The following is a 24,382-nucleotide window of genomic DNA, read 5'->3' as shown; positions in this document are numbered from 1 at the left end:
ATTAGCTCATTTTAGAGTCATCACAATTAGTATATTTTTCCCTTTTATCTATGTTATATCAGTTTTTTTTTTTTTTTTCTTTTTTTTTTTTTTTTAGTTAACGCATGTGACAGGAATTTTGTATATTGGCATTATTTATTTAATTGTGTTGCAATTGTATTTTAATTTTTTTATGACAAAGCAGTGCCGAATTACTCTGATTCTTGTTTTTTGACGCAGGCATTTGCTACATGTGAATGACCCCCTACCAATAGCACAATAAGTGATACCTGACATGGCTCAATGAATATTGACTAAAGTGACACCCAAGCAAGCTAGTGATTACAGAAGGCACAGATTAATCGAGTGATACGAACGCATATGACCGATTGGTCGAACGCGTCAAACCCCAAACAACAACAACATGGTAAAATTCTACTTTACATATTTTTGGCTATCTTGGAAAGGGGTTAGGTTAGGAAAACGAAACTTTCAGGGATGGGTATCCAGGCTAAATATATATTCTGGGAAGGTATTTAGAAGTACTTGCCTCCACTCCTCTCTTTAGAGGGTTTGGTAAAATTCTACTTTAGCTGCTTTTGGCTATCTTGGAAAGATGTTAGGTTAGGAAAATGAAACTTTCAAGGATGGGTCTACAAGATTAAATGTATCCAGGACTAAATTTCTTTGCATTCTCATATAAGGTTTCTAATTCAAGTGGTTCAATTCCCCTGTCCCCTCTTTGCAGGCATTGTAATATGAATAATGAAACAATTGACCATTGCCTATTTGAATGTAATATGCTGACGTCTGCACAACATACCTTGCTTTATAAACTGTTAAAATGTTTTAAACACCACAAAATCTGACTATCAGCCAAGAGCCTAGCCAACTATACCTGTACACAGAGCACAGAAATTGATATCTACCATCTTATATTTGAAATCCTTGAGTCAAAAGATCTACTTAAAGATATCTGAGAATATCTAATAAATAAGAGACAACCAAGCCAGTAGCTCTGTAGCCCACAGAGTGAAGCAAAAAGAAAAGGGCTAAATAGTACTAACTGAATAGCCCACCTGCTGTGAATTAGAAGAAGAAGATGTATCCAGGAAAGGTATTTTGAAATAGCTACCTCCACTTCTTCTCCCTCTAGAAGGTCCTGAAATTTGCCTACATGACCTATTGAAATTTTGACAACAAAAATTACCTTAATTTTCAGTTATAACTTTATATTCTCTGGCTTTAGTTCTGAAAATGCAACTCCTGTGATTTGAGTAGTATTTTAAGCTACATTAATGCTTTTTATTCAAAATTTAGGAAATGTATTTGAATATCTTTATAACCTTATAAATTGGGATTGAGCAAAGTTGTGAAGCTGAAAACAATTGTGTTGTACTTAATTTAGGCAGAATGTCTAATTTGCAACGTTTCAGTTTTATAACACTCAGATTTTTAAAGGGAATCAGAGGTCAGGACCCTTTAGAGGGAGAAGGAGTGGATGTAGGTACTTCAAAATACCTTCCTAGGACATACATTAGCATGTAGACCCCTGCCTGGAAGTTTCATTTTCCTAACCTAACCCCTTTCCAAGATAGCCAAAAGTTGCTGAAGTAGAATTTTACTGTGAAAATGGCAGTAACTATGACTTGAATTGTATTTTTAATATTTCCTATTTTTCAAATAATTTTTATTCTCTGGTCAAATTGATGTTCCTGGCTAAGTGGTTGGCACTCTGGGTTGGGAATCCTTTGTCCAAGGAGCACAAGTTTAATTCCTGGCATTGCCAGTTAATGTGGGTTGGGATAGGGGTCAGTGAAGTGACTCAGCTCAGCAAGAGTTGGTTGAGCTTTAAATGGGCACCTGGAGAAATCTGGGGAAGATAAGCAGGAAGGGTATGCAAAAGTAAAGGATAGCTGGTTCCTAGCTTCCTATTGCTCTTTCTGGCTAAAGGACCACAAAATGGAGCTCTACTGCCAGTTTGGACCTTGAAAGTCTAGAACCACCATACTTACTTACATATTGGTGTTCAGTTTGCAAACAACATTTTATCTTCAGTTATTTTTAAAAGCATTTAGACAATCAGCCAGTCAGGTATCTAAGTATTATTATTAATAATTGATTTTTAAGGCCATGCTGACTTTTGATTTTTTATAAAATATGTTTTGCTGTGTTTAAAGTAGATTTTAAAGTCATTAATAATTAGAAGACCTTTCTCTGATTTTGCCAACTTTTTAGGCAATAAACAACTTTTAATCACCTTAAAATATTTCTTTTGGTCCTTTACCGGTGGTTATCCATTCTAATACACTAAACAATGATTGAAATTTACTATCATCACTAAAAATTCTGAAAGTCTAATCTATTAGACAGAGTAATCACTAAAGAAAACAAAAAGAAAATAAAGAAGAAAAAGAAGGACACAAACACACATTGAAAATTCAAATGCATTGCAAAAGAAAACTTCAAATATAAAGTTAATATCAGTATGTATATGTATATTAAACTGACAATGCATATTCATTTTTATTTTTTTCAGTAAAGTTCAAATTTTGTTCTGGCCTTGGGAAGTCATAGGGGTTTTGAGCCCAAATTATTTTAATTTCTGCTCATTTTGAGTTTGACTCCATTACTTATTGTAATTCCTGTTTGTTTTGGGGTTCATTTATTTATTGATGCTGATTTGGGGTAACTTTAGGCTTGGTAAATTATTTGATCTTATTTTTGCTCATTTTTTGTGTAATGGAGTTCTTTACATTATCTTTGAAAAACTTATATTGTGGAAAAAGGTTTTTAATTGATTTCTGTTTGTTTTATATTGACATAGTCTTTTCAGGGAAAAAGAAAGAATACTTTACATCTTTTCTTTTTATATGACTTTATTCACCCTTTTAAAAATCTGGAAACAAATAGTAGTGTTTAAATTAGTTTCATACCTCCTCTAGTTGACCTGAAATGGAAAACATGATACCATTGGCAAAAAAATCTGTTTACTTTCTTTGATAGCTTGGATACATGTACATTATTTTGATTTGGTTAAATTTTAAGAGGAGAAGTAGCCCCAAAAGTTTGAACATAATACCCTCAGTCATTCTTGGGATACTGCTGATGCCTTATTGGTAATTAGCATTAACACAGTGCATCTTGATTTAATCTTAAGGCGACATTTAGTTTTTAAACATAATGGGGAAATAGGAGGGTGGGCGTTGGAGGAGGATTAGTTGCCCTCCAATAAAAAGAGCATCAGCCCTTTCTATTTCCAATCAAATGAGCTCATTTTGAAGTTCCCACAGTAACTCCTTTGATACAAAGTGCCCTGGTCTAAAGAACAACAACAACAACAAAAAATGCATTATATCCACATCAATCTTTTCTATAAAATGTCAAGCCTTCTAATCACTTTTGACTATTAAAAAGGGCACTAGGCCTTTTGATTTCCAATTGAATGTGCCTTTTTTGAAATGACAATGCATTCTATAAACACCTCATATGCCCCCAGGGCATAAATTACAACCCTTACTCTAAGGGTTAGCGTGGTTTTCATCCTATAAGGCCTAATTTTCAGAACTTTCAACTACATTAAACAAATTGGCTATATCAAAATTTTGATTGGATATGTTAGTGGAAATGGTGGGTGGGAGAGGGGCGTTAGTTGCCCTGCAATCCCTCTCAACTATTATAAATGGCACTAGCCCTTTCAATTTCCAATCAAATGAACCCTTTTGAAGTTTCTACAACAACAGCTTCAATAAAAACCTTATATGGCCCCAGGGCATAACTTACAACCCTTGCCGTGAGGGCTGGGGGGAGGGGTGTCAATCTCAAAGACCTAATTTCCAGAACTACATTGAACAAAATAGCTATCTGAAAATTTTGATTGGATGTGTTTGGTGGAATGGTGGGCATGAGAGAGAGGTTAATTACCCTCAATCACTTTCAACTATTAAAAAGGGCAGTAGTCCTGTCAATTTTCAATTGAATCAGCCTCTTTTGACAGTTTACAACAACTCTATGTATAAAAAACCTTATAATATGCCCCCAGGGCATAACTTACAACCTTTGCCATAGGGGGTTTGTCATCCTTAAGTACATAATTTTCAGAACTTTCAACTGCGTTGAACAAAATGGTTGTACCTAAGCTTTGATTGAAAGTTTTTGGGGAAATGGTGCACGTGAGAGAGGGGTTAATTACTCTCCAATCATTTTTGACCATTAAAAAGGGCAATTTCAATTTCCAGTCAAAGGAGCCCTTTTTGAAATTTCTAGAACAACTTTCTATATAAACCATATGTGCCCCCACAGCGTCTACTTACAACCCTTGTACTGAGGACTCTGAGGGGGCTATCATCCTAGAAGACCTAATTTCCAAAACTTTTAATTATGTTGAACAAAATGCACAATCTAAAATTTTTTTATTTGATATATTTGGGGAATGGTGGGCGTGAGAGGGGCGTTAGTCACCCCTGTATGACAAAACTTTCAATAAAAACCTCATATGCCTGTAGGGCATAGTTTACAACCCTTGCCCTGAGGGCTGGGCTGGGATGCCAAATGGACACTTTTAGTGGCTTTTGGACACTTTTTCACTCTAGGGACACTGGGACACTATTGGGTCAAAAAAGGCAGCTTTTTGAAAAAAGGGACACTTTTTGGACATTTTTCCAAATCAAAACCAAATGTCTTTATTTTCTTCTCTTTTTATAAATACGACTGCTTTTAATTGGTACTTTACTTTTAAGCAGTGGTAATGGCTTGGGGATTTTACTTAGATGTTTTTGCGCCCTGTGTAAACACCATGTATCAACTGAATAAGAATAGGACCTAAAATCTTAACCAATTTGGTATGCAAGAACTATAGAATCCATCTTTTTCTTCTATCTTATGGATGACGTTTGTCATCAAGTCGGTCAACTTCAAGGACCCACCTACTGCTGGTGGCAAAGCCACAAAGGCCGCTGAGAAGGCTGGAAAGAAGAAGTGAATGGCCATTCCCTGCTGGCATGTTCCGTTTAAATCCCTGTCACGTGTAGCCCTTTGCATATGGCTATTATTACACTGCTGTCTTTAATAGAGAGAAAGGAGTTTCACAGAAAAGCTGTGTTGTGGCTCAATTTTATTTATAGCCGCTAGCAACTGTTTCTGTTTTATTTTCTATACTTTCAGCTGTATTTTTTTGTCAAACGCTGGTCACCAGTTCCTATCGAGTATAACTCAAGCGAATTTATTTCAATTGGCCTTGTCTTCTCACTTTTTTAGTTCTTGAAAACATCATTTTTGCTCAGGGCTACTGCTAAATGTTCAGAAAACGGCAAGATAAAGGACTTGTTAAACGATTTTAATCCCTTGACCAACCAGTTGACTGAGTGGTTAAGGTGATCGACGTCTTTTGTTTAACTTTAAAACCATGTAAGTCAAAATAGACATATTGTTGCTACAGCAGTTTGGACCTTGTTGCACCCAAAGATCCTTAATAGCTACCAAAGATTGACAGCTTGCATCTTTTTTGCATAACTTATGAAAATGCCAAAGTGAGAATGAATCTCTAAGATTGGTTCTTTACTTTTCGACTAAGATAAGTAGCGGTATTTGCTCTTTTGACTTTCTCTTGACGATTTTTTTCTGCCATCTCTTCAAATTGAACTAACACTTGACTTAATTTATTGGTAGTGTTAATGTAAAAACTGGAAGTACCTGCAAAGCTTATGAAAGTAACACTAGGTAGCAGAACAAAGAAGGACAAATTTCACAGGTTTTTTGGAACTTTTTTCACAGGTTTGAAAGATCATAGTGGCAACCCTGTATATTGGCTAATTTTCTAGAGGGACACTAAAGTGTCCTTTTGACTGATTTGGACACTTTGACCTTTAAAAGTTTTGGCAACCCTGGGGATGGGGTGGGGGTGTCATTCTCAAAGACCTAATTTCCAGAACCTTCTAGTTTGTTGAACATAATAGCTATCTGAAAATTTTCATTGGATGTGTTTGGAGGAATGGTGGGCATGAGAGGGGGGTTAGTTACCCTCAATCACTTTTGACTATTAAAAAGGGCACTAGCCCTCTCAAATTTCAATTGAATGAGTCCCTTTTGAAGTTTTACAACAACTCTATCTATAAAAACGTTATATGTCCCCAGGGTATAACTTACAACCTTTGCCCTGGGGGCTTTTGGGGGTTTGTCATTTTTAAATACATAATTTCCAGAACTTTCAACTGGGTTGAACAAAATGGTTATCTCTAAACTTTGATTGAAAGTTTTTGGGGATATAGTTGGCGTGAGAGAGGGGTTAATTAGTCTCCACTCACTCTTGACTATTAAAAAAGGCAAGTTCAATTTCCAATTAGATTATCCCTTTTTGAAATTTCTACAACAACTTTCTATGTAAACCTTATATGGTCCAAGGGCACAACTTACAACCCTTGTCATGAGGGATGTAGGGCAAAGGGTTTGTCATCCTTAAAGACATAATTTTCAAAACTTTCAACCATGTTGAATAAAATGGCTATATAAAATTGTGATAGGATGTGTTTGGGAAAGAGGTGGGTGTGAGAGAGGGGTCAGTTGCCCTCAAGTTCCTTTTACTATTAGAAAGGGCACTAGCCCTTTGAATTTCCAATTGAATGAGCCCTTTTATGCCCCCAGGGCATAACTTATAACTCTTGCCCTGAAAACTGTGGAGGGAATGTCCTGCTCCAAGGTATAATTTCCTGAACTTTGAAGTGCGTGGATGTCTCAAATGGCTATCTCAAAATTTTTATTGGATGTGTTTGGGGAAATGGTGGACATGGAAGGGTTGCTAGTTGCCTTCCAGTTGCTTTTGACTATTAAAAAGGGCACTAGTCATTTCAATTTCCAATCAAATGAGCGCCTTTTGAAGTTTCTATGACAATGCGTTCTATAAAAAACCTTATATGCCCCAAGGGCATAACTTGCAACCCTTGCCCTGAGGGCTCGGGGGGGGGGGGGGTTGTTCTCCTTAAAGACCAAAGTACTAGAACTAACAAATACGTTGAATTAAAGGCCTATCTAAAAATGTTGATGGGCTGGGTTTGGGGAAAAGGTGGGTGTGGGAGGGGGAGGGTTAGTTGCCCTCTAATCACTTTCGACTATTAAAAAGGGCACTAGCCCTTTGAATTTCCAATCAATTGAGCCTTTTTTGAAGTTTGTACGACAACGCCGTCCATAAAAACCTTATATGCCCTGAGGGCACAACTTACAACCGTTGCCCAAGGGCTGTTGGAGAGTTTCCTCCTCAAAAACATAATTTCTATCTGGAAATTAACTATGCTGATCAAAATAGCTATCTTAAAATTTTGATTGGAAGTATTTTGGGAAATGGTGGTGTGGAAGGGGTGTTAGTCACCTTCCAATCATTTTCGACTATTAAAAAGGGCACAATCCACTCCGATTTCCAATCAAATGAGCCCTTTTTGAAGTTTCTACAACAACTTCTTTGATACAAAGTGCCCTGCTCTAAAGGAAAAAAAATGATAAATAATACATTGTGCCAACATTGTTCTTATATGTAATACATTGTGCCAACATTTTGTTATATGCCCCCAATGCATAACTTAAAGCCCTTGCCCTGAGGGCTGTGGTGGAGTGTCCTCCTCAAAAACATATTTTTTATCTGGAAATCAACTATGCTGAACAAAATGGCTATCTCAAAATTTTGATTGGATGGGTTTGGGGGAATGATGGGCGTGGGGGAAGGCTAGATGCCCTCCGATCACTTTCGACTATTAAAAAGAATACTAGCCACTCCAATTTTCAATCGAATGAGCACTTTTCGAAGTTTCTACGACAACGCCTTCAATACAAAGTGCCCTGGTATGGAAAAAAACAAAATTAAATAAATGATACATTCTGCCAACATTGTTCTTTACTTAGGCAGTGCGTTTGCGCTGCTTATGATATTGTCATTATCATTATCTAATTCAAAAATGACTGAAGAAAAATATGTATAGGGTAGCCTACTGGGTAGAAAAATTAATTTCCCTAAAGTTGTAACCTATCTCTATCATTTTTTTCACACCAGAAAATATTAGGAAGCTAATTTAAATGAAAAAAAAGTTTGTTTAAACTTGACAACACAACTATGTGATTTTTTTAATTCTTGTATTCTGGTTATTTGTTTTTTGATTTCAATTTTCTTTATTAAATGAATCTTTTATTGCTCAACAAGTTGAAGAGGAAGATAACTTTCTTATCATAAGTCCAAAGAGAATATGAGGCAAATTCTCAGTGAGCCAGTTCATAAACTGTGAAATGTTTGTTTGGTCTTGCCATATCTTTTGGGAGGTGGCTGCCTCCCTCTGTCACCAGCATATATTTACAAATGCCAATAGTGAGTCTCCAAGATTAGATGCTTAGGCTGATTTTCCTCTAAAGGGCCATATTTTGTCAAAATATTCTAAATGCAGCAACTAGAATTAAAATACATTGGTCCAATTGGATCAACCAAATTAATGAGGTATTTAAAAGCGTTGTAAGCAGTAAGTACTACACACGAGTGTAAGATCTAATCAAGCTTTGTACTTTACCTTTTAATTTTTTCATTTGAAAGCTGCTGACTCTTATAGTAACTGAAGATTTGCAATGGATTGTTTTGGGAAAGACCATTAAAAGTCTACATACCTTACAACTATCTTTACTGCTGTTGTTCAATATAAATTTAAAAATAGCAATAAATTGGTCTTTAGCTCCAGTATATGTCTGATCTATATTCTTCTTTCTTGTATCTCCCATCTATTTTCTAGATTTTGTGTTGTTTTGAACGTATATTATTCAGATTTGTGAAAGAATTCTGACTTTGTAACTCAACTGAAGAAGCATGGAAATACCCATCCTCTTTGGTGTCACTGCTGTTAAGCAAGGTAATTAGTATTATGGGGGATCCAACCAATCTCATGATTATTTATGTTACTTTTGTGCTTTTTTACTGTTCTTATTTTGTGCTATTATATTGAAAAGAACAATCTTAATTATTGTTCTAAGTCAGTTTGATTGTCAGACTGTTCGTCAAATAGAATAAACAAACTGTAAAACCTGTCTGTTATCAATTAAAAAATGAAAAATCCAGTAAACAGCTTCAGACCAATGTAATAAAAGCTGTGCTTTTTTATTTCCTTTGTGTAATTTAAATAAGATCATCTTCTCCCTAGAATGCAAATTTTAATTTTTTAACTAATTTTTTTAATTTCTTAGTCCAATAAGATCATCTTTTCCCTAGAACACAAATTTTAAATGGAGGTTGAAAGATTATGCCTATCCCTAAAAAATGGATTGGCTTTAAGGAAGAAAAAACTTACTAATAGAATGGATGGGAATAGTAAATTCTGTTATCCCTTGTTTCTCCTACCCCATTAGGCCACATATCCAAGGTATGAAAAAGAACCAGCTGAGACTCATCATTAAAGTAGGGCTTTTGTCTAGTTTACCATGTATAACCAGACATTTTTAAGTAGGGGAGTTTCCAAGATATCCCTCTAGCAATATCTGTGTAGATAAGAGAATAAATTCCTCTGGGCTAAATGACTTAATTTTCCTGCTGACTGCAACAGTTTTGAACTGCCACAGGTGCATCATCAGGTCTTATCTTTGCATTGCATTGTAGACTATTAGACCATCTTGCTCTTGGGTGACCACAGGATTGAAGGGTTGAAAGCATAAAATACATAAAATTCTCAGTGTGCTTTTTTTTTGTTGCATTGTAAAATATTGGAATGTATATTTTAAGAAGAGGCTGAAATTGCAGAAAAGATTTAAAAGAAAGCATAAATTGTATAGAGTATGTCTAGGACCTCTGCTTGGGGTGCCTTATATGCTTCTTGTGGTAAAACTTTCCTATCTCCCCTTCGTCAATTTAGATTATCAAGAGTCGCTCCTCCCCTAAACTCCCTAACTCTTTAATTTCAAGTCTCATGGTACAGTAGATGCTAATTATACCCTACCCTTAATAAAACATATTCCACATTTAATGGCAAAAATTATCTATGTAAGGTGGTGTTCAATTCTGTCTTATGTAATATTAGTTTGTTTTTTGTATTTTAATTATATTTTGCACCCTTTTTGTAACATAACTTTTCTTAAATGAAATTTGAAAAAAGTGCCAGATTCGCCCCCCTGCTCCAGACGCTTTCCCTAAGAATTTAAACTTTGCTTTACACTTTTCCTAGATTTGGAATTGCCTTTTTAATTTGCTAAAGAGAAGACAGGTGCTCTAAATGCAAAAATTATTTTTCTTGCATTGATGTTAAAATAGCTAAGTTAAAGGGGGAGCCATCCAAATAGCTTCCTGAGGCTGCTCCAAAAATTAAAAAAGTTGTAAATTTTAAATCCTTTTGATTCTACAAAGGTTAAGCATGTGAGGTTTTGTTGCGTTTTCGTCCCAAAACTTTTATTTTTTTTGTTTACCACTTTCAAGAATTAGCTTTTGCTTTGCTTACAGTAATTTGCCATAAACTCTTCTATTTTGCTACGATAAACCCAGGTAGTCAGCCAATCCTGCAAGATTTTTTTCTTAAGCTTTTCGAAATATTTTACTATCAAAGTCCTAAGGTTGTTTAAGCTTTTTTTGAAAATTTTCTCTTAGAAAAGAAAAAACTTCTTTTTGAACGTTTTTACGTATCACTAAATTACTGTTCTGAGTTTTCGAATAAATTAGCTTTAAGTTTTCTGTAGAACTTAAAGACGCTCTACCAAATGATGCAGAAAGTCTGTTTGGAAGTTCTTATCCATTTTTGTTACCTAAAGATGAAGTTTTCCAAGAGGAGACTTTTTGTACAGACGCATCTGCAAAGCCTGAACCAGATCGCCACCCTCTAAAATTGGAGCCAAATATTAGTATGGACAGTGTATGTTTTTTTTTTGAACTTCCTTGTACATTTGTGTTGCAATATAGAATATTGAATTTTCAACTCCTTGGGAATATATGGCAGAAACTGAAATATACCTTTAATGGATAGTCCTTTAATGATGGTATAGGTTTTAAACCTCTGCCACACTCGGTCTTTAGTTTGTCGGTTTAGACAAGCCTAATATTGATTTTATTATACTGGTATCATAAGAATTATTGATATTGTCATATTTAGTAATATGTTTAAAATATATTTAGTTTGTTGCATTGATCAAAGCTAACCTAAGTGCGTTAATTACAGGATTAACAACGGGGAGAAGATATAAAAATCAAAATACAAAATGAGTGCAACGAAACCGAAAAATCAGCGCAGAGCATAAGCTTATAAAATACCTAAAAAAGAAACTAATCAATAAGAAGAAGAAATTATTGTCCTTGTTGTTGACAGTGAGTGACTGTAAGTATCTAGTAAAGGGTTTCTGACACTGCGGGTATTTGTTTTGTGTTCTGTGTTTATACTTAATGTCACTTTAAGAGCATGATCTTCTTAGAAATTATCAAAATTTGTTCTCATTCCTGAAGAACCACTGTGCTGATAAATTTGACAGGCTTAGGATTAGGATTTTTAACACAAATTAGGATTTTGTCTAGAAGTTACAATAATAATAAAAAACTCAATAAAGCAATAGAGCAATAGTTTAATTGTCTCTAGTATAATAGTTTAAGAGTCTCTAGTAAAGGGTTTCTGACACTGTGGGTATTTGTTTTGTGTTCTTTGTTTCTATTTAATGTCAATTTAAGGGCATGCTCTTCTTAGAAATTCTCAGAATTTGTTCTCAGTCCTGAAGAATCACTGTGCTGCCAAATTTGACAGGCTTAGGATTAGGATTTTAACACAAATTAGGATCTTGTCTTGGAATTACAATAATAAGAAACAAACTCATTAAAGCATTAGAGGAATTGTTTAGTAACATGAAGAATTAAGTCAGAAATTTATTTTTATAAAAGATATTAAAAATGCAACAGCACAAATTATAAGTTATGAAGAAGTCCGGAAATAATGTTCCGGACTTCTTTCCAGGAAGTCCGGAAATTATCCATCACTCCTTGGGAGAATGATGGTAGGAACTGAAATATGTCTCTAGTGGATGTTCTTGAAGTTAGTAGACTGAAATGTATAGGAATGTATTGGCCGTATGTATGGACAGACATTTTTATACCTAAACTGGATCTTTGAAGGAATAGTCCAGTTAAAAATAAGGTTTAACCTATAAAAAATTGTAATAGTTTTATTTTGGTACCTTTTGAAACGAAAAAAAAATTTCTACGACCTGTAAAAAATCGGTCAAATTCGAAAGAAGCGGAATTGACCGTTGTTCATCTTTTCATCTAAAATGAAGACTTTAAAAACAACTCAATTTATATGTATAGAAAGTTCGTAATAGGTAAATCGGGTACTAAGATCACGAATATGCACTTTTTTCTGTTTTAAAGGCTTACGTTCAGTCCCCCTTCCCCTTCCTGCCCATAGATCGAGCAGCGATGTAGGTCTGAGAGCAACATTGCGCGAAGTTCAATTCACACAGGAAAAAATTGATTTGCTAATGCATAAAAGAAGTCGTGTCCGTATCAACTTACCCAACCCTCCATCCTTAACGTGACCATCTCAAATTCTAAGAGTCCAATAAGCAACTTCTCAAAACTAGCTAAATCATTGATTTTAATTTGAACAGAAAATCACCGATATTTTGAAATTGTAAAAGGGTTGGATATTCATCACATTTTTTAGTTAATCACATATCTTCTTTAACTCTGATTTGGACCTGAGCATTAGAGCAACTAGTTCCTTTGCAAGATTTGCAAGCAATGTTGCATTCGATGTCATTTCGATGACGGCTGTACCGGTCATTGTCATTGGATCCCGTACAACCACACTTCACGACGATGAGAATTTTCTTTAGTGCCACTGGAAGATTCGTCAGGATAGTAAACAGCCGTTCTTAAGTCTCCATCCGCAATTCTTAGGATCAAGGACAGGGCTCTGAAGTCCAATTCAATCTTGTACTCTCCTAAGATGGCTTTGGAAACAGTGAAATTTTGCTGCTTCTGAAGAAGAAGGTAGAAAATGGGGATGAACAAAAGTTGTGGACATTGCTACTTTCAGTTATAGAGGGCATTTACCCCCCCCCCCCCGAACACCCCGCTTTACACCAAACGCACCTTAATGAAATTATGAGATAGCTATTTTGTTCAAAACAGTCCAAAGAACATATAATAATGCCTCTAGGGTTGACAAAATCCTCCAGCGTCCTGGGATAGGGTTTTAAGTTATGTCATGAGGGCATATAAGGTTTCATGGATTGGGCGGTCGTATAAACTTCAGACGGGGCTCTTTTGATTTGAAATTGAAAGTTATAGCTCTCTTTGTAAGAGTCATAATGATTTGAGAGCAACTAGCTTCCCCCTCTCTACGCTCATCATTTCTCTTTACACCTGCAACCAAAATTTGGATATAACAATTTTGTTCGTCGTAGTTGAAGGGTCTGAAAAAGATTTTGGAACAGTAAGAAAACACTGTGTATTCTTTTGATTCTAATTCTACAGTTACTGTAACTAATGACTCTAGGGGAATTTAGCTGGAACGTTCAGGGGGATTTTCAATTAAACGAAAAACTGTATGCACTCAAGTATTAAAATGGCATATAAGCAATATCATAGGTAGTGCTGTTCTATCATAGCAAGTAATGTCATTGGTATTTTAAAGTAGCTAATTTGATTCGAAATTCAAAGTTCTAGTATCCTTTATAAGAGTGGAGTTGATACAAACCGTCAGAGCCTGGGGGTGAGGGTTCTAAGTTGTGTGGTGGGCTATTTAAGGTTTTAATGGAAGGGATGGTTGTTTAACTTTAGATGAGCCTAAATTGGATTTTCACTATATCTATATTAAACTGACTATGTACATTCATTTGTATTTTTTCAGTAAAGTGTAAAACTTGATGGTAAACCAGCTAAACCCACTGATATGGAATATTTCCAAAAGGACCTTGACATTCTTGGGACTTGGGCTGATATATGGCTCCTCTCTTTCAATGCTGTTAATTGCCATGTAATACACTTTGGCAATCATAATCCACATCAGTAGTACCATCTCCATTGTACTCTGCAGTTTTTGAAAAAGAGATCCTGGAATTATTGTTGATCATCAACTTGAGTTCAACACCTATGCAAAATCTGTATCATCGTCTGCCCTACAATTTCTTGGAATAATCAAAAGAATTATATCCAGCAGAAGCCCAAAAATATTTGTGAAGCTCTACAAGGCACTAGTTCGCCAGCGCCTAGAGGTTGGAATGACTCTGGTGTCACCGTACTTCAAGAAGGACCAAGGAATAATTGAAAGAGTACAACGAAGAGCAACCAAAATGGTTGAAGGCCTCAAAAAAATGTCATACGAAGAATGTTTACGTCATTTGAAGCTCCCTACTCTTGCAAACCGAAGGAAACGTGACGAAATGATTATGGCTCGCGAAATTATTTTCAAAGATCCTCTCCCTGGTCTCCTCCTCCCCTTCCAGAACGCTCTATGACTAGGGGGCATTCAAAGAAAATCTTCAAGCAACACTCCTCAATCCGAGAAAGAAGCCATTTCTTCATCCAGTAAGTAGCAAACTTGTGAAATCAACTCTGAAAATACAGTGACTGCTGATTCGACGGGTGCATTCAAGCGAACTGTCGACAAAGAAGGGCTAAAGCAGAAATTCTTGTACAACTGGGAAGCTATTGAGTCCTCAACCCTAATATAGCAAACAGCCTTCAGAAGTCATCATGGAGTATCAAAAGGACGGAAAATCATTAGATTCGCTCCAAGGTTCTTTATTATAATATAGCCATAAATTACACAATTTTATTCATTTTTTGTGAGCAGAGTTCATATACCAATGAAAAAACAGTCAACAGAATTAACACATCATGCCACTGAAAGAAACACAACTATTCTTGCCTGAATTTTATAATTAAAAAATAACATTGACATGCCACACTAACCTACTGCCAGCACACGTTCATCTGAGACAATGCTAACTTTATAATACCAATTATCAGGCTACAGTGGACAGGGAGTGCAGAAAGATCATATCTAAACAATCACGAAATAATTTAAAAAATAAATGGAAGACACTTTTCTTCATCAAATAAGTTTTTAAATTTTAAGGTATTGAATGAGCAACGCTCAGTGCGAGATCCAATGGCAGTATTTGACAAGGTGACATTTATAGATGCAACAAACTTTGACCAAATCAATGGAACCCTATACCGCACTGGAAGGAGACGGTAGAAATGACTTAAGGACACGAGCAGACTTATTCTGTATCTTTTGAAGTGGACTAAGAATAGACTTAAAAGTGTTGAGGTAAACCAATCCCGCATAATCAAACCAAGATTTTACTAAAGTAAAACTGAGGTGCAGAGTAGGAGACTAAGTTTTACAACTGGTTCATAATACCAATGTCCCATGATGCTTTCGCACGAACAAGATTGATGTAATTCTTCCACGAAAGATTCTCGTTGATAACCACATCTAGATAATGAATACTTGTTGATCTTTCGATGGACGATAAACGGTCTTCCAAGCTTAACGCAAATGTTAGTTAATTTTGAAACCTGCACTCAACTCTACAATAAATAATAAGTTTAGTTTGTTGTATTAAGTGCAAGTTTTTTTCATCAATCCATTTTGAAATACGACTGTATGCATGGGAAATTATTTATTTAAAGCTCATTTAAAGATTTACCGCACCCAGAAGCAACTGTATCATCAGCAAATAATATATATAGGGAAGATGAAGCTGTAGCAAAACACAGATCGTTAATATAACGAAGAAAGAAAAGAGGACCCGTAATTGAACCCATAGGGACACCAACCAATGATGATAGTGAAAGGAAAGAAGAAGAAGACTCTAAAAGATATGATTTTATTAAATCCAATGCTTTCCCAAAGCAAGCCAGAATATATATTGTACTTTACTGAAAAAATTCAAATGAATTGACTGAAAAAAAATATGCATTGTCAGTTTAATATGCATATGCTGATATTTATTCCTTATAATCTTAACTAATTTTTGATTTCTTAAAATTATAAAAGGGAAAACATTTAAAATAATTTTTTGGGCTTTTGGACAGCTGTTTAGAACCCTTCTCAGATTGATTTCTGCTCGTTTTAAGTTTGACTTATTTTTATTTCTGTTTGTTTTGGGTTTCATTTATTTATTGATGCTGATTTGTGGTAGTTGTATGCTTGGTAAATTATTTGATTCTATTTTTGTTCATTTTTGGTTTAATGGACTTCTTTACATTTTTTTTGAAAAAATTATTTTGTGCTAAATATTTTTCTGATTAGTTTCTGTTCGCTTTATATTGACATAGTCTTTTTCAGGGAGAAAGACTGAGTCTGTTCTGAAGTTGAACAACCATCCCTTCCATAAAAAATTGAAAGGGCAATAGCCCTTTCAATTTACAATCGGATGAGCCCTTTCTAAAATTTTTACGGCAATGCTAAAATTTTTACGGGAATAACTTATAACCTTAGCCCTGAGGGCTGTGGGGGGATTTCCAACCTCAAAGACCTAATTTCCAAAAATTTCAACTACGTTCAACAAAATAGCATTCTTAAATTTTTGATTCGATGTGTTTGGAGAAATGGTGGGCGTGAGAGGGGGGTTAGTTACCCTCCAATTACTTTTGGCTGTTAAAAAAGGCAGTAGCCCTCTTAATTTCCAATTAAATGAGCCCCTTCTGAAGTTTCTACGACAACGCTATCTCTACGAACCTTATATGCCCCAAGGGCCTAACTTACAACCTCGGCCGGGGGGCTCGGGGGTTTGTCATCCTCAAATACATAATTTCCAGAACTTTCAACTACGTTGAACAAAATGGCTATCTCAAAACTTTGATTGGATGTGTTTGGGGAAATGGCGGGCGTGAGAAGGGGTTAGTTGCCCTTCAATCACTTTTGACTACTAAAAAGGGAAAAAGCCCTTTCAATTTCCAATCGGATGAGCCCTTTTTGAAGTTTCTACAACATCGCTTTCTATAAAAAAAACCTCATATGCCCCCTGGGCAAACTCACAACCCTTACCCTGAGGGCTGTGGCGGGGTTGTCATCGTCAAAGAGATAATTTCCAGAACTTTCAACTACATTGAAAAAAATGGCCATCTCGAAATTTTTATTATTTGTCTTTCGGGAAATGGTGAGCGTGAGAGGGGATTAGTTGCCCTCCTATCATTTTGAACTGTTAAAAAGGCTACCAGCCATTTCAATTTCCAATCGAATGAGCGCTTTTTGAAGTTTCTAAGACATAGTGTTCTATAAATACCTTATATGCCTCCAGGGGATAACTTGCAACCTTTGTCCTGGGGGCTGTGTGAGGGTGGGGGTTGTCATCCTCAAAGACCCAATTTCCAAAACTTTAAACGTCGTTGAACAAAATGGCTATCTAAAAATTTTGATTGGATGTGTTTGGGGAAAAGGTGGGCGTGACAGGGGGTTAGTTGCCCTCCAGTCACTTTCGACTATTAAAAAGGGCACTAGCCCTTTCAATTTCCAATCAATTGAGCCCTTTTTCTAGTTTCTACGACAAAGCTTTCAATAGAAACCTTATATGCCCCCAGGGCATAATTTATAACCTTTTCCCTCAATACTGGGGGGGGGGGATGTCCTGCACGAAGACATAATTTCCAGAACTTTCAACTACGTTGAACACAATGGCTATCTCACAATTTGGATTGGATGTGTGTGGGGAAAGGGTGGGCTAGGAAGGTGTATTAGTTTCCTTCCAATCGTGGGCGTGAGAGGGGGTTAGTTGCTCTCCATTCACTTTTGACTTTTAAAAAGGGCGCTAGGCCTTTCAATTTCCAATTAAATGTGCCCTTTTTGAAATTTCTATCACAAAACTTTGTATAATAACCTTATGTGCCCCCAGGGCATAACTTACAACCCCTGCCCTCAGGGTTGTGGGGGGAGAGTTGTCATCCTCAAAAACCTAATTTCCAGAACTTTCAACTTCGTTGAACAAAATGAATATCTCAAAATTTTGATTGGATTTGATTGGGGAAAAGGTGGGCGTGAGAGGGGGGTTAGTTGCCCTTCTATCACTTTCGACTATTAAAAAGGGCACTAGCCCTTTCAATTTCTAATCGAATTAGCCCTTTTTGAAGTTTTTATGACAAATCTTTCTATAAAAACTGTATGCACACAAAGGGCATAACTTACAACCCATGCCCTGAGGTTTTTTTTGTGTGTGTGTGTGTGTGTGGGGGGGGGGGTTGTCATCGTCAAAGACCTAATTGTCAGAACTTTCAACCACGTGGAAAAAATGGCTATCTCATAATTTTGATTGAATGTGTTTAGGGAAATTGTGGGCGTGCAGGACAATGTCCAATTGGATGAGCCCCTTTTGAAGTTCCTACGACAATGCTATCTGTACGAATCTTACATGCCCCTTGGCATAACTTACAACCTTGGCCCTGGCTTTGGGGGGTCTATCATCCTCAAATACATAATTTCCAGAACTTTAAACTACTTTGAACAAAATGGCTATCAGGGACAAAATGGGAAGGGCTAATTATTGCCCTTCAATCACTTTTGACTATTCAAAAGGTCAAACTTACAACCCTTACCCTGAGAACTGTGGGGGGGGGCGGGTTATCATCCTCAAAGACGTAAATTTTCAGAACTTTCAACTACATTGAAAATAATGGCCATCTCAAAATTTCGATTACATGTGTTTCGGGAAATGGTGAGCGTGAGAGGGGGCTAGTTGCCCTCCAATCATTTTCAACTATTAAAAAGGCCACCAGCCATTTCAATTTCCAATCAATTGAGCCCTTTTTGAAGTTTCTACGACAATGCTTTCTACCAAAACCTTATATGCCTCTAGGGGATAACTTACAACCCTTGCCCTGTGGGCTGTGGGGTCGTGATCCTCAAAGACCTAATTTCCAAAACTTTCAAAGACGTTGAACAAAATGGCTATCTAAAAATTTTGATCGGTTATGCTTGGGTAAAAGGTGGGCGTGAGAGGGGGTTAGTTGCCCTCCAATCACTTTTGACTGTTAAAAAGGGCTCTAGCCCTTTTAATTTCCAACTGAATGAGCCCTTTTTCAAGTTTATACGATAAAGCTTTCAATAAAAATCTTATATGCCCCCAGGGCATAACTTATAACCCATGCCCTGAAGACTCTGGGAGGGACTGTCCTGCTCGAAGACATGATTTCCGGAACTTTCTACTACGTTGAACACAATAACTATCTCAAAATTTTGATTGGATGTATTTGGCGAACTAGTGGGTTAGTAGGGGGTGTTTAGTATCTTTTCAATCATGGGCGTGAGGGGGGGGGGAGTTAATTGCTCTGCATTCACTTTCGACTTTTAAAAAGGGCACTAGCCTTTCAATTTCCAATCAAATGAGGCCTTTTTGAAGTTTCTTTGACGAAACCTTGTATAATAACCTTATATGCCCCCAGGGCATAATTTACAACCCTCGCCCTGAGGGTTGTGGGGGGGGGAGTTGTTATCCTCAAAGAATTTATTTCCTGAACTTTCAACTACGTTGAAACAAACGAATATCTGAAAAATTGGATTGGATGTGATTGGGGAAATGGTGGGCGTTATAGGGGGTTTACTTGCCCTTCAATCATTTTTGACTATTAAAAAGGGCATTAGCCCTTTCAATTTCCAATTGAATGAGCCCTTTTTGAAGTTTTTATCACAAATATTTCTATTAAAACCTTATATACACAAAAGGCATAATTTACAATCTTTGCCCTGGGGACTTTTAATGGGGGGGGGGGGTTTCATCCTCTATGATCTAATTTCTAGAACGTTCAAGTACGTTGAAAAAATGGCTATCTCAAAATTTTGATTGTATCTTTCTGGGGAAATGGTGGGCGTGAGAAGGGGGTTAGTTGCCCTCCAATTACTTTCAACTATTAAAAAGGACTTTAGCCATTTAAATTTCCAATTGAATGAGCCCTTTTTGTAGTTTCTACGACAACAATATATAAAAAAGCCTTCTACGACAACAATATATAAAAAGGTCTATAAAAACCTTATATGCCCCCAGGGTTCAACTTACAATCCTTGCCCTGAGGGCTGTGTGGAGGGGGGTTGTCATCCTTAAAGACCTATTTTCCAAAACTTTTAACTAAGTTGAACAAAATGGCTATCTAAAAATTGTGATTGTATGTGTTTGGGGAAAAGCTGGGCGTTAGAGGGGGTTTATTTCTCCTCCAATCACTTTCGAATATTAAGAATGGCACTAGCCCTTTGAATTTCCAATTGAATGAGCCATTTTTCATGTTTCTACAACAAAGCTTTCAATAAAAATCTTATATTCCCCCAGGGTATAACTTATAACCCTTGCCCTGAGGGCTCTGAGGAGGTTATCACCCTCAAAGACCTAATTTCCAGAACTTTCAACTACATTAAATAAAATGGCCATCTCAAAATTTGATTGAATGTGTTTGGACAAATGTTGAGTGTGGAAGGGGTGTTAGTTGCCTTCCAATCACTTTCGACTATTAAAAAGGGCACTAGGCATTTCAATTTCCAATCGAATTAGCCCTTTTTAAAGTTTCTATGACAACGCTTTCTATGAAAAACCTTTTATGCCCCCAGGGCATAACTTACAACCCTTGCTCCGAGGGCTATGGTGGTGGTAGTGGTGGGGGGGTGTCATCCTCAAAGACCTAATTTTCAGAACCTTCGTTGAACCTTCGTTGAACCTTCGTTGAACCTTTGTTGAACTACGTTGAACAAAATGGCTATCTAAAAATTGTGATTGTATATGTTTAGGGAAACGTTGGGCGTGAGAGGGAGGTTAGTTCCCCTCCAATCACTTTCGACTATTAAAAAAGGTACTAGTGTTTTGAATTTCCAATTGAATGAGCCCTTTTTCAAGTTTCTACAACAAAGCTTTCAATAAAAATCTTATATGCCCCCAGGGTATAACTTATAACCCTGGCACTGAGGGCTCGTAGGAGGTTATCGTCCTCAAAGACCTAATTTCCAGAACTTTTAACTACGTTAAATAAAATGGCCATCTCAAAATTTGATTGAATGTGTTTGGATAAATGTTGGGCTTGGAAGGGGTGTTAGTTGCTTTCCAATCGCTTTTGACTTTTGAATATAAAAAGGGCACTGGCCATTTCAATTTCCAATCGATTGAGGCCTTTTTGAAGTTTCTATGACAGCGTTTTCTATAAAAACCTTATATGCCCCTAGGGCATAACTTTCAACCAATAATTTTTTTTGATTATCCAATCAGTAATTTTGATTGGATGTGTTTGGGGCAAAGGTGGGTGTGAGAGGAGGGCTAGTTGCCCTCCAATAACTTTTGACTATTAAAAAGGGCACTAGCCATTTCAATTTCCAATCGAATGAGCCCTTTTTGAAGTTTCTGCGACACCACTTTCTGTAAAACCTTATATACCTCCAGGGTATAACTTAAAACCCTTGTCCTGAGGTCTGAGGGGGGGGGGGCGCTTTTACCCACAACTACCAAATTTACAAAAAATTCAACGAAGCTGAACAAAATGGCTATCTCATAATTTTGAATGGATGTGTTTTGGGAAAAGGTTGGCATGAGAGGGGGGTTATTTGGACTCTAATCACTTTCGACTATGAAAAATGGCACTAGTCTTTTGAATTTCCAATTGAATTAGATCTTTTTGAAGTTTCTATGACAAAGCTTTCTATAAAAACCTTATATGCCCCTGGGCATAACTTACAACCCTGAGGGCTGTGGGGGAGGGTCCTCCTCAAAAACATAATTTTTATGTGGAAATCAACTACGCTGTACAAAATCTCAAAATACCATATTAAAATTTTGATTGGATGTGTTTGGGGAAATGGTGGGCGTGGAAGGGGTGTTAGTTGCCTTGCAATCACTTTCGACTATTTAAAAGGGCACTAGCCATTTCAATTTCCAATCGAATGAGCCCTTTTTGAAGTTTATATGACAACCCTTCTGATCCGCAGTGACCTGGCCAAAACAAGAAAATAAATGATACATTGTGCCAATATCGTTCTTTACTTAGGTAGCGCTATTGCGCTGCCTATGATACTGGTAAAAATCCTTCAGATTATGCTGATTTTTTTTTCAAAATCTCTCAGCCTCTCCACCATTGTCCACTAATACAAATTGTTGTAAAAGTATTCCGGATCCTTTAAGATTCGTAACAGATTCAAGGATCCTTTAGATCTTAAGTTCATTACGTTATGAGATGAGGACAGGTCTTGCTTTGGGCCTTCTACGCACGTTAACCCCACTTATTAGTTTATCATAAAAACCGTATCATTTTGTCACATGAACAGTATCAGCTGCTAGGCCCACTTTTTTTTTTAATAAAAAATTCATTATTAGATTTGGCATTTTGACCGGGGCTCTCGGACGGTAAACCCTGAATAATTATATTTAACTGTCTATCTTTAATTTCAAAGTCCAGTACTTTTTTTTCAAGCTCATCAAAATGAGCCTTTTGAAGAATAGAATCCTGCTAAAAGGCTGCGATTTTACTAGCGCGTGAAGAAGAGTGGGTTTTCAGCTCCATAATCTCATTGTTTATACAATCAGGCTTATTTTAAAGTTGAGACTGGGACAGGAGGATTGAGTCCAGTTTTAAATTCAGACTTTTTGAAAATGTATCAAAGCTTGTTTCTGTCACAGCCGGAATCATTTGTTACAAGAAATAATTTTCTTGATCCGCCTTCATTAAATTATAACTCCATTTGATTCATGTCTCTCTTAGTCTTGTCTTTCTTATGTCTATTAGAACTAATTTTTATTTGCAGAAAATGGTCCTAAATAGGAAAGTTGTAAGATGTCCGCTTTAACCAAAGAAATTGGCTCGAAAAAAGTATCTTCAAATTGTTTTATAGTCTATTGAAAATTTTCAAAAACCTAGGTATCTTCTTCTGTCATCCACCAGACGACTTATAGAATAAAAATTTTTTTATAAAATTTTCGGAAAGTTTTTTTTTGGTAAGGAAAATTTTTCTTCTTGAAACTTTTTACCCATCACTAAATCCTTAATCCAAAATCTCTAATTAAATTAGCTATAAAATTACTTTAGATCTTGAAGATGCACTACCAAATGATGATGAAAATCTGTTTGAAAATGCATATCCTTTTTTGTTACCGAAAGAAGAAGTTTTGAAAGAGAAGACTTTTTTCACAGATGCTTCTGCAAAGCCTGAATCTAATTGCCAGCCTCTAAAATTGGAGCCGGGTATGAATTTGGACGGTGGTATGTTTTTTTTTCGTGTACATTTGTTTGTTAAGATGGAGTATTAAATTTTAAATTCCTTGGAAAAAAGAGGTTAGAAACTCAAACAAGCCATTAATGGATAGTCTACAAACTAGAAGACTGTAAAACATAAATTTATCTCTAAACTATCATTCAACATTTTGAAAATTGGGTTTAGTCTATTGTTATCTTGTATACAGATCCATACATGTAAATGGTATTTGAAATATTTACGGTATATGTTTTAAACCTCTGCTATAGTCGGTCCTTTGATTGCAAGTGTAGGCAAGCCTAATTGATATTATCATAATGTTATGGTAAAAGTTGTTGATTTTGCCATATTTAGTACTATATTTAGAATGAATTAGTTCGTTGTATTAATGAAAGTTAACCTAATTGCATTAATTACAGTATTAACAGCAAGAAGAAAATGCAGAAATAAATCAAAATACAAAATGGGTGCAATAAAACCCAATAAATTAATCCAGAGCATAGGATTTTAAATTAAACAAAAAAAGGAACCAATCGATAAGAAGAAAAAATGTCATCTTCATTACAGTTGATGTTTTTTTTACGGAGTTGGTCTTTATTTGAATAATTTAGGATTAATAGAAGAGGAAAGACAAAAGAAGAGTTCTAAACTGACAGGAATCTAGACTGACAGGACTAATCATTATAAACGTTCACCAAAATATTGAGGTAGACATCGACTGTGTAATAAATAGACATAGCGAGAGTAGAAATAGAAAAATATACTTTTTCTTTATAAAATTGTGAATGTAATTCAAAAAAAATATATCAAAATCTTTAAAGTGGAAAGATACGCTACATCGTTATTAAACAGAGATTAGTTAATGTTGTTATTGCCTATACTTAAAACCATGTTTTTATCTTTGTTATTCTTTATTTCTGCTTGCTTTTATTTTAAATCTACACTCTTTACTTTCATTTGAAATTTTCTAATGTACGATTTTGTTGTAATTTTCAACTTATCATAAGAGTTATTGATTTTGTCATATTTAGTACTATATTTAAAATGTATTTAGTTTGTTGTATTGCTCAAAGCTAACCTAAGTGCATTAGTTACAGGATTAACAGGAAGGAGAAGATGAAGAAACAAATCAAAATACAAAATGGGTGCAACGCAAACGAATAATTAGTCCAGAGTATAAGCTTATAAGTTAACAAAAAAGGAACAAATCAATAAGAAGGAATTTTTTTTTTTTTTTTTTGAAAGTGAGGAAG

General features: G+C 35.9%; 1 protein-coding gene across 1 annotated transcript; it reads left to right on the top strand.

Moving 5' to 3' along the window:
• The first annotated feature begins 130 nt into the window (after positions 1–130).
• LOC148940524 (uncharacterized) lies at positions 131–23,197 on the top strand. Its single transcript, XM_089105567.1, has 4 exons — positions 131–406; positions 8,736–8,852; positions 10,660–10,833; positions 22,964–23,197. The coding sequence occupies exons 2-4, from the start codon at positions 8,810–8,812 to the stop codon at positions 23,182–23,184; spliced, it is 438 nt and encodes a 145-aa protein (XP_088961693.1). The 5' UTR covers positions 131–406; positions 8,736–8,809; the 3' UTR covers positions 23,185–23,197.
• The last annotated feature ends 1,185 nt before the right edge of the window (positions 23,198–24,382 follow it).

The sequence above is a fragment of the Artemia sp. Qi Xiang Cuo genome, chromosome 19 (assembly GCF_049724085.1).
Source record: "Artemia sp. Qi Xiang Cuo chromosome 19, ASM4972408v1, whole genome shotgun sequence".
In the NCBI taxonomy this organism is placed as follows: domain Eukaryota; kingdom Metazoa; phylum Arthropoda; class Branchiopoda; order Anostraca; family Artemiidae; genus Artemia; species Artemia sp. Qi Xiang Cuo.
Note: the sequence above shows the minus strand (reverse complement) of the source record. Positions and strands in the feature narration are given on the sequence as shown.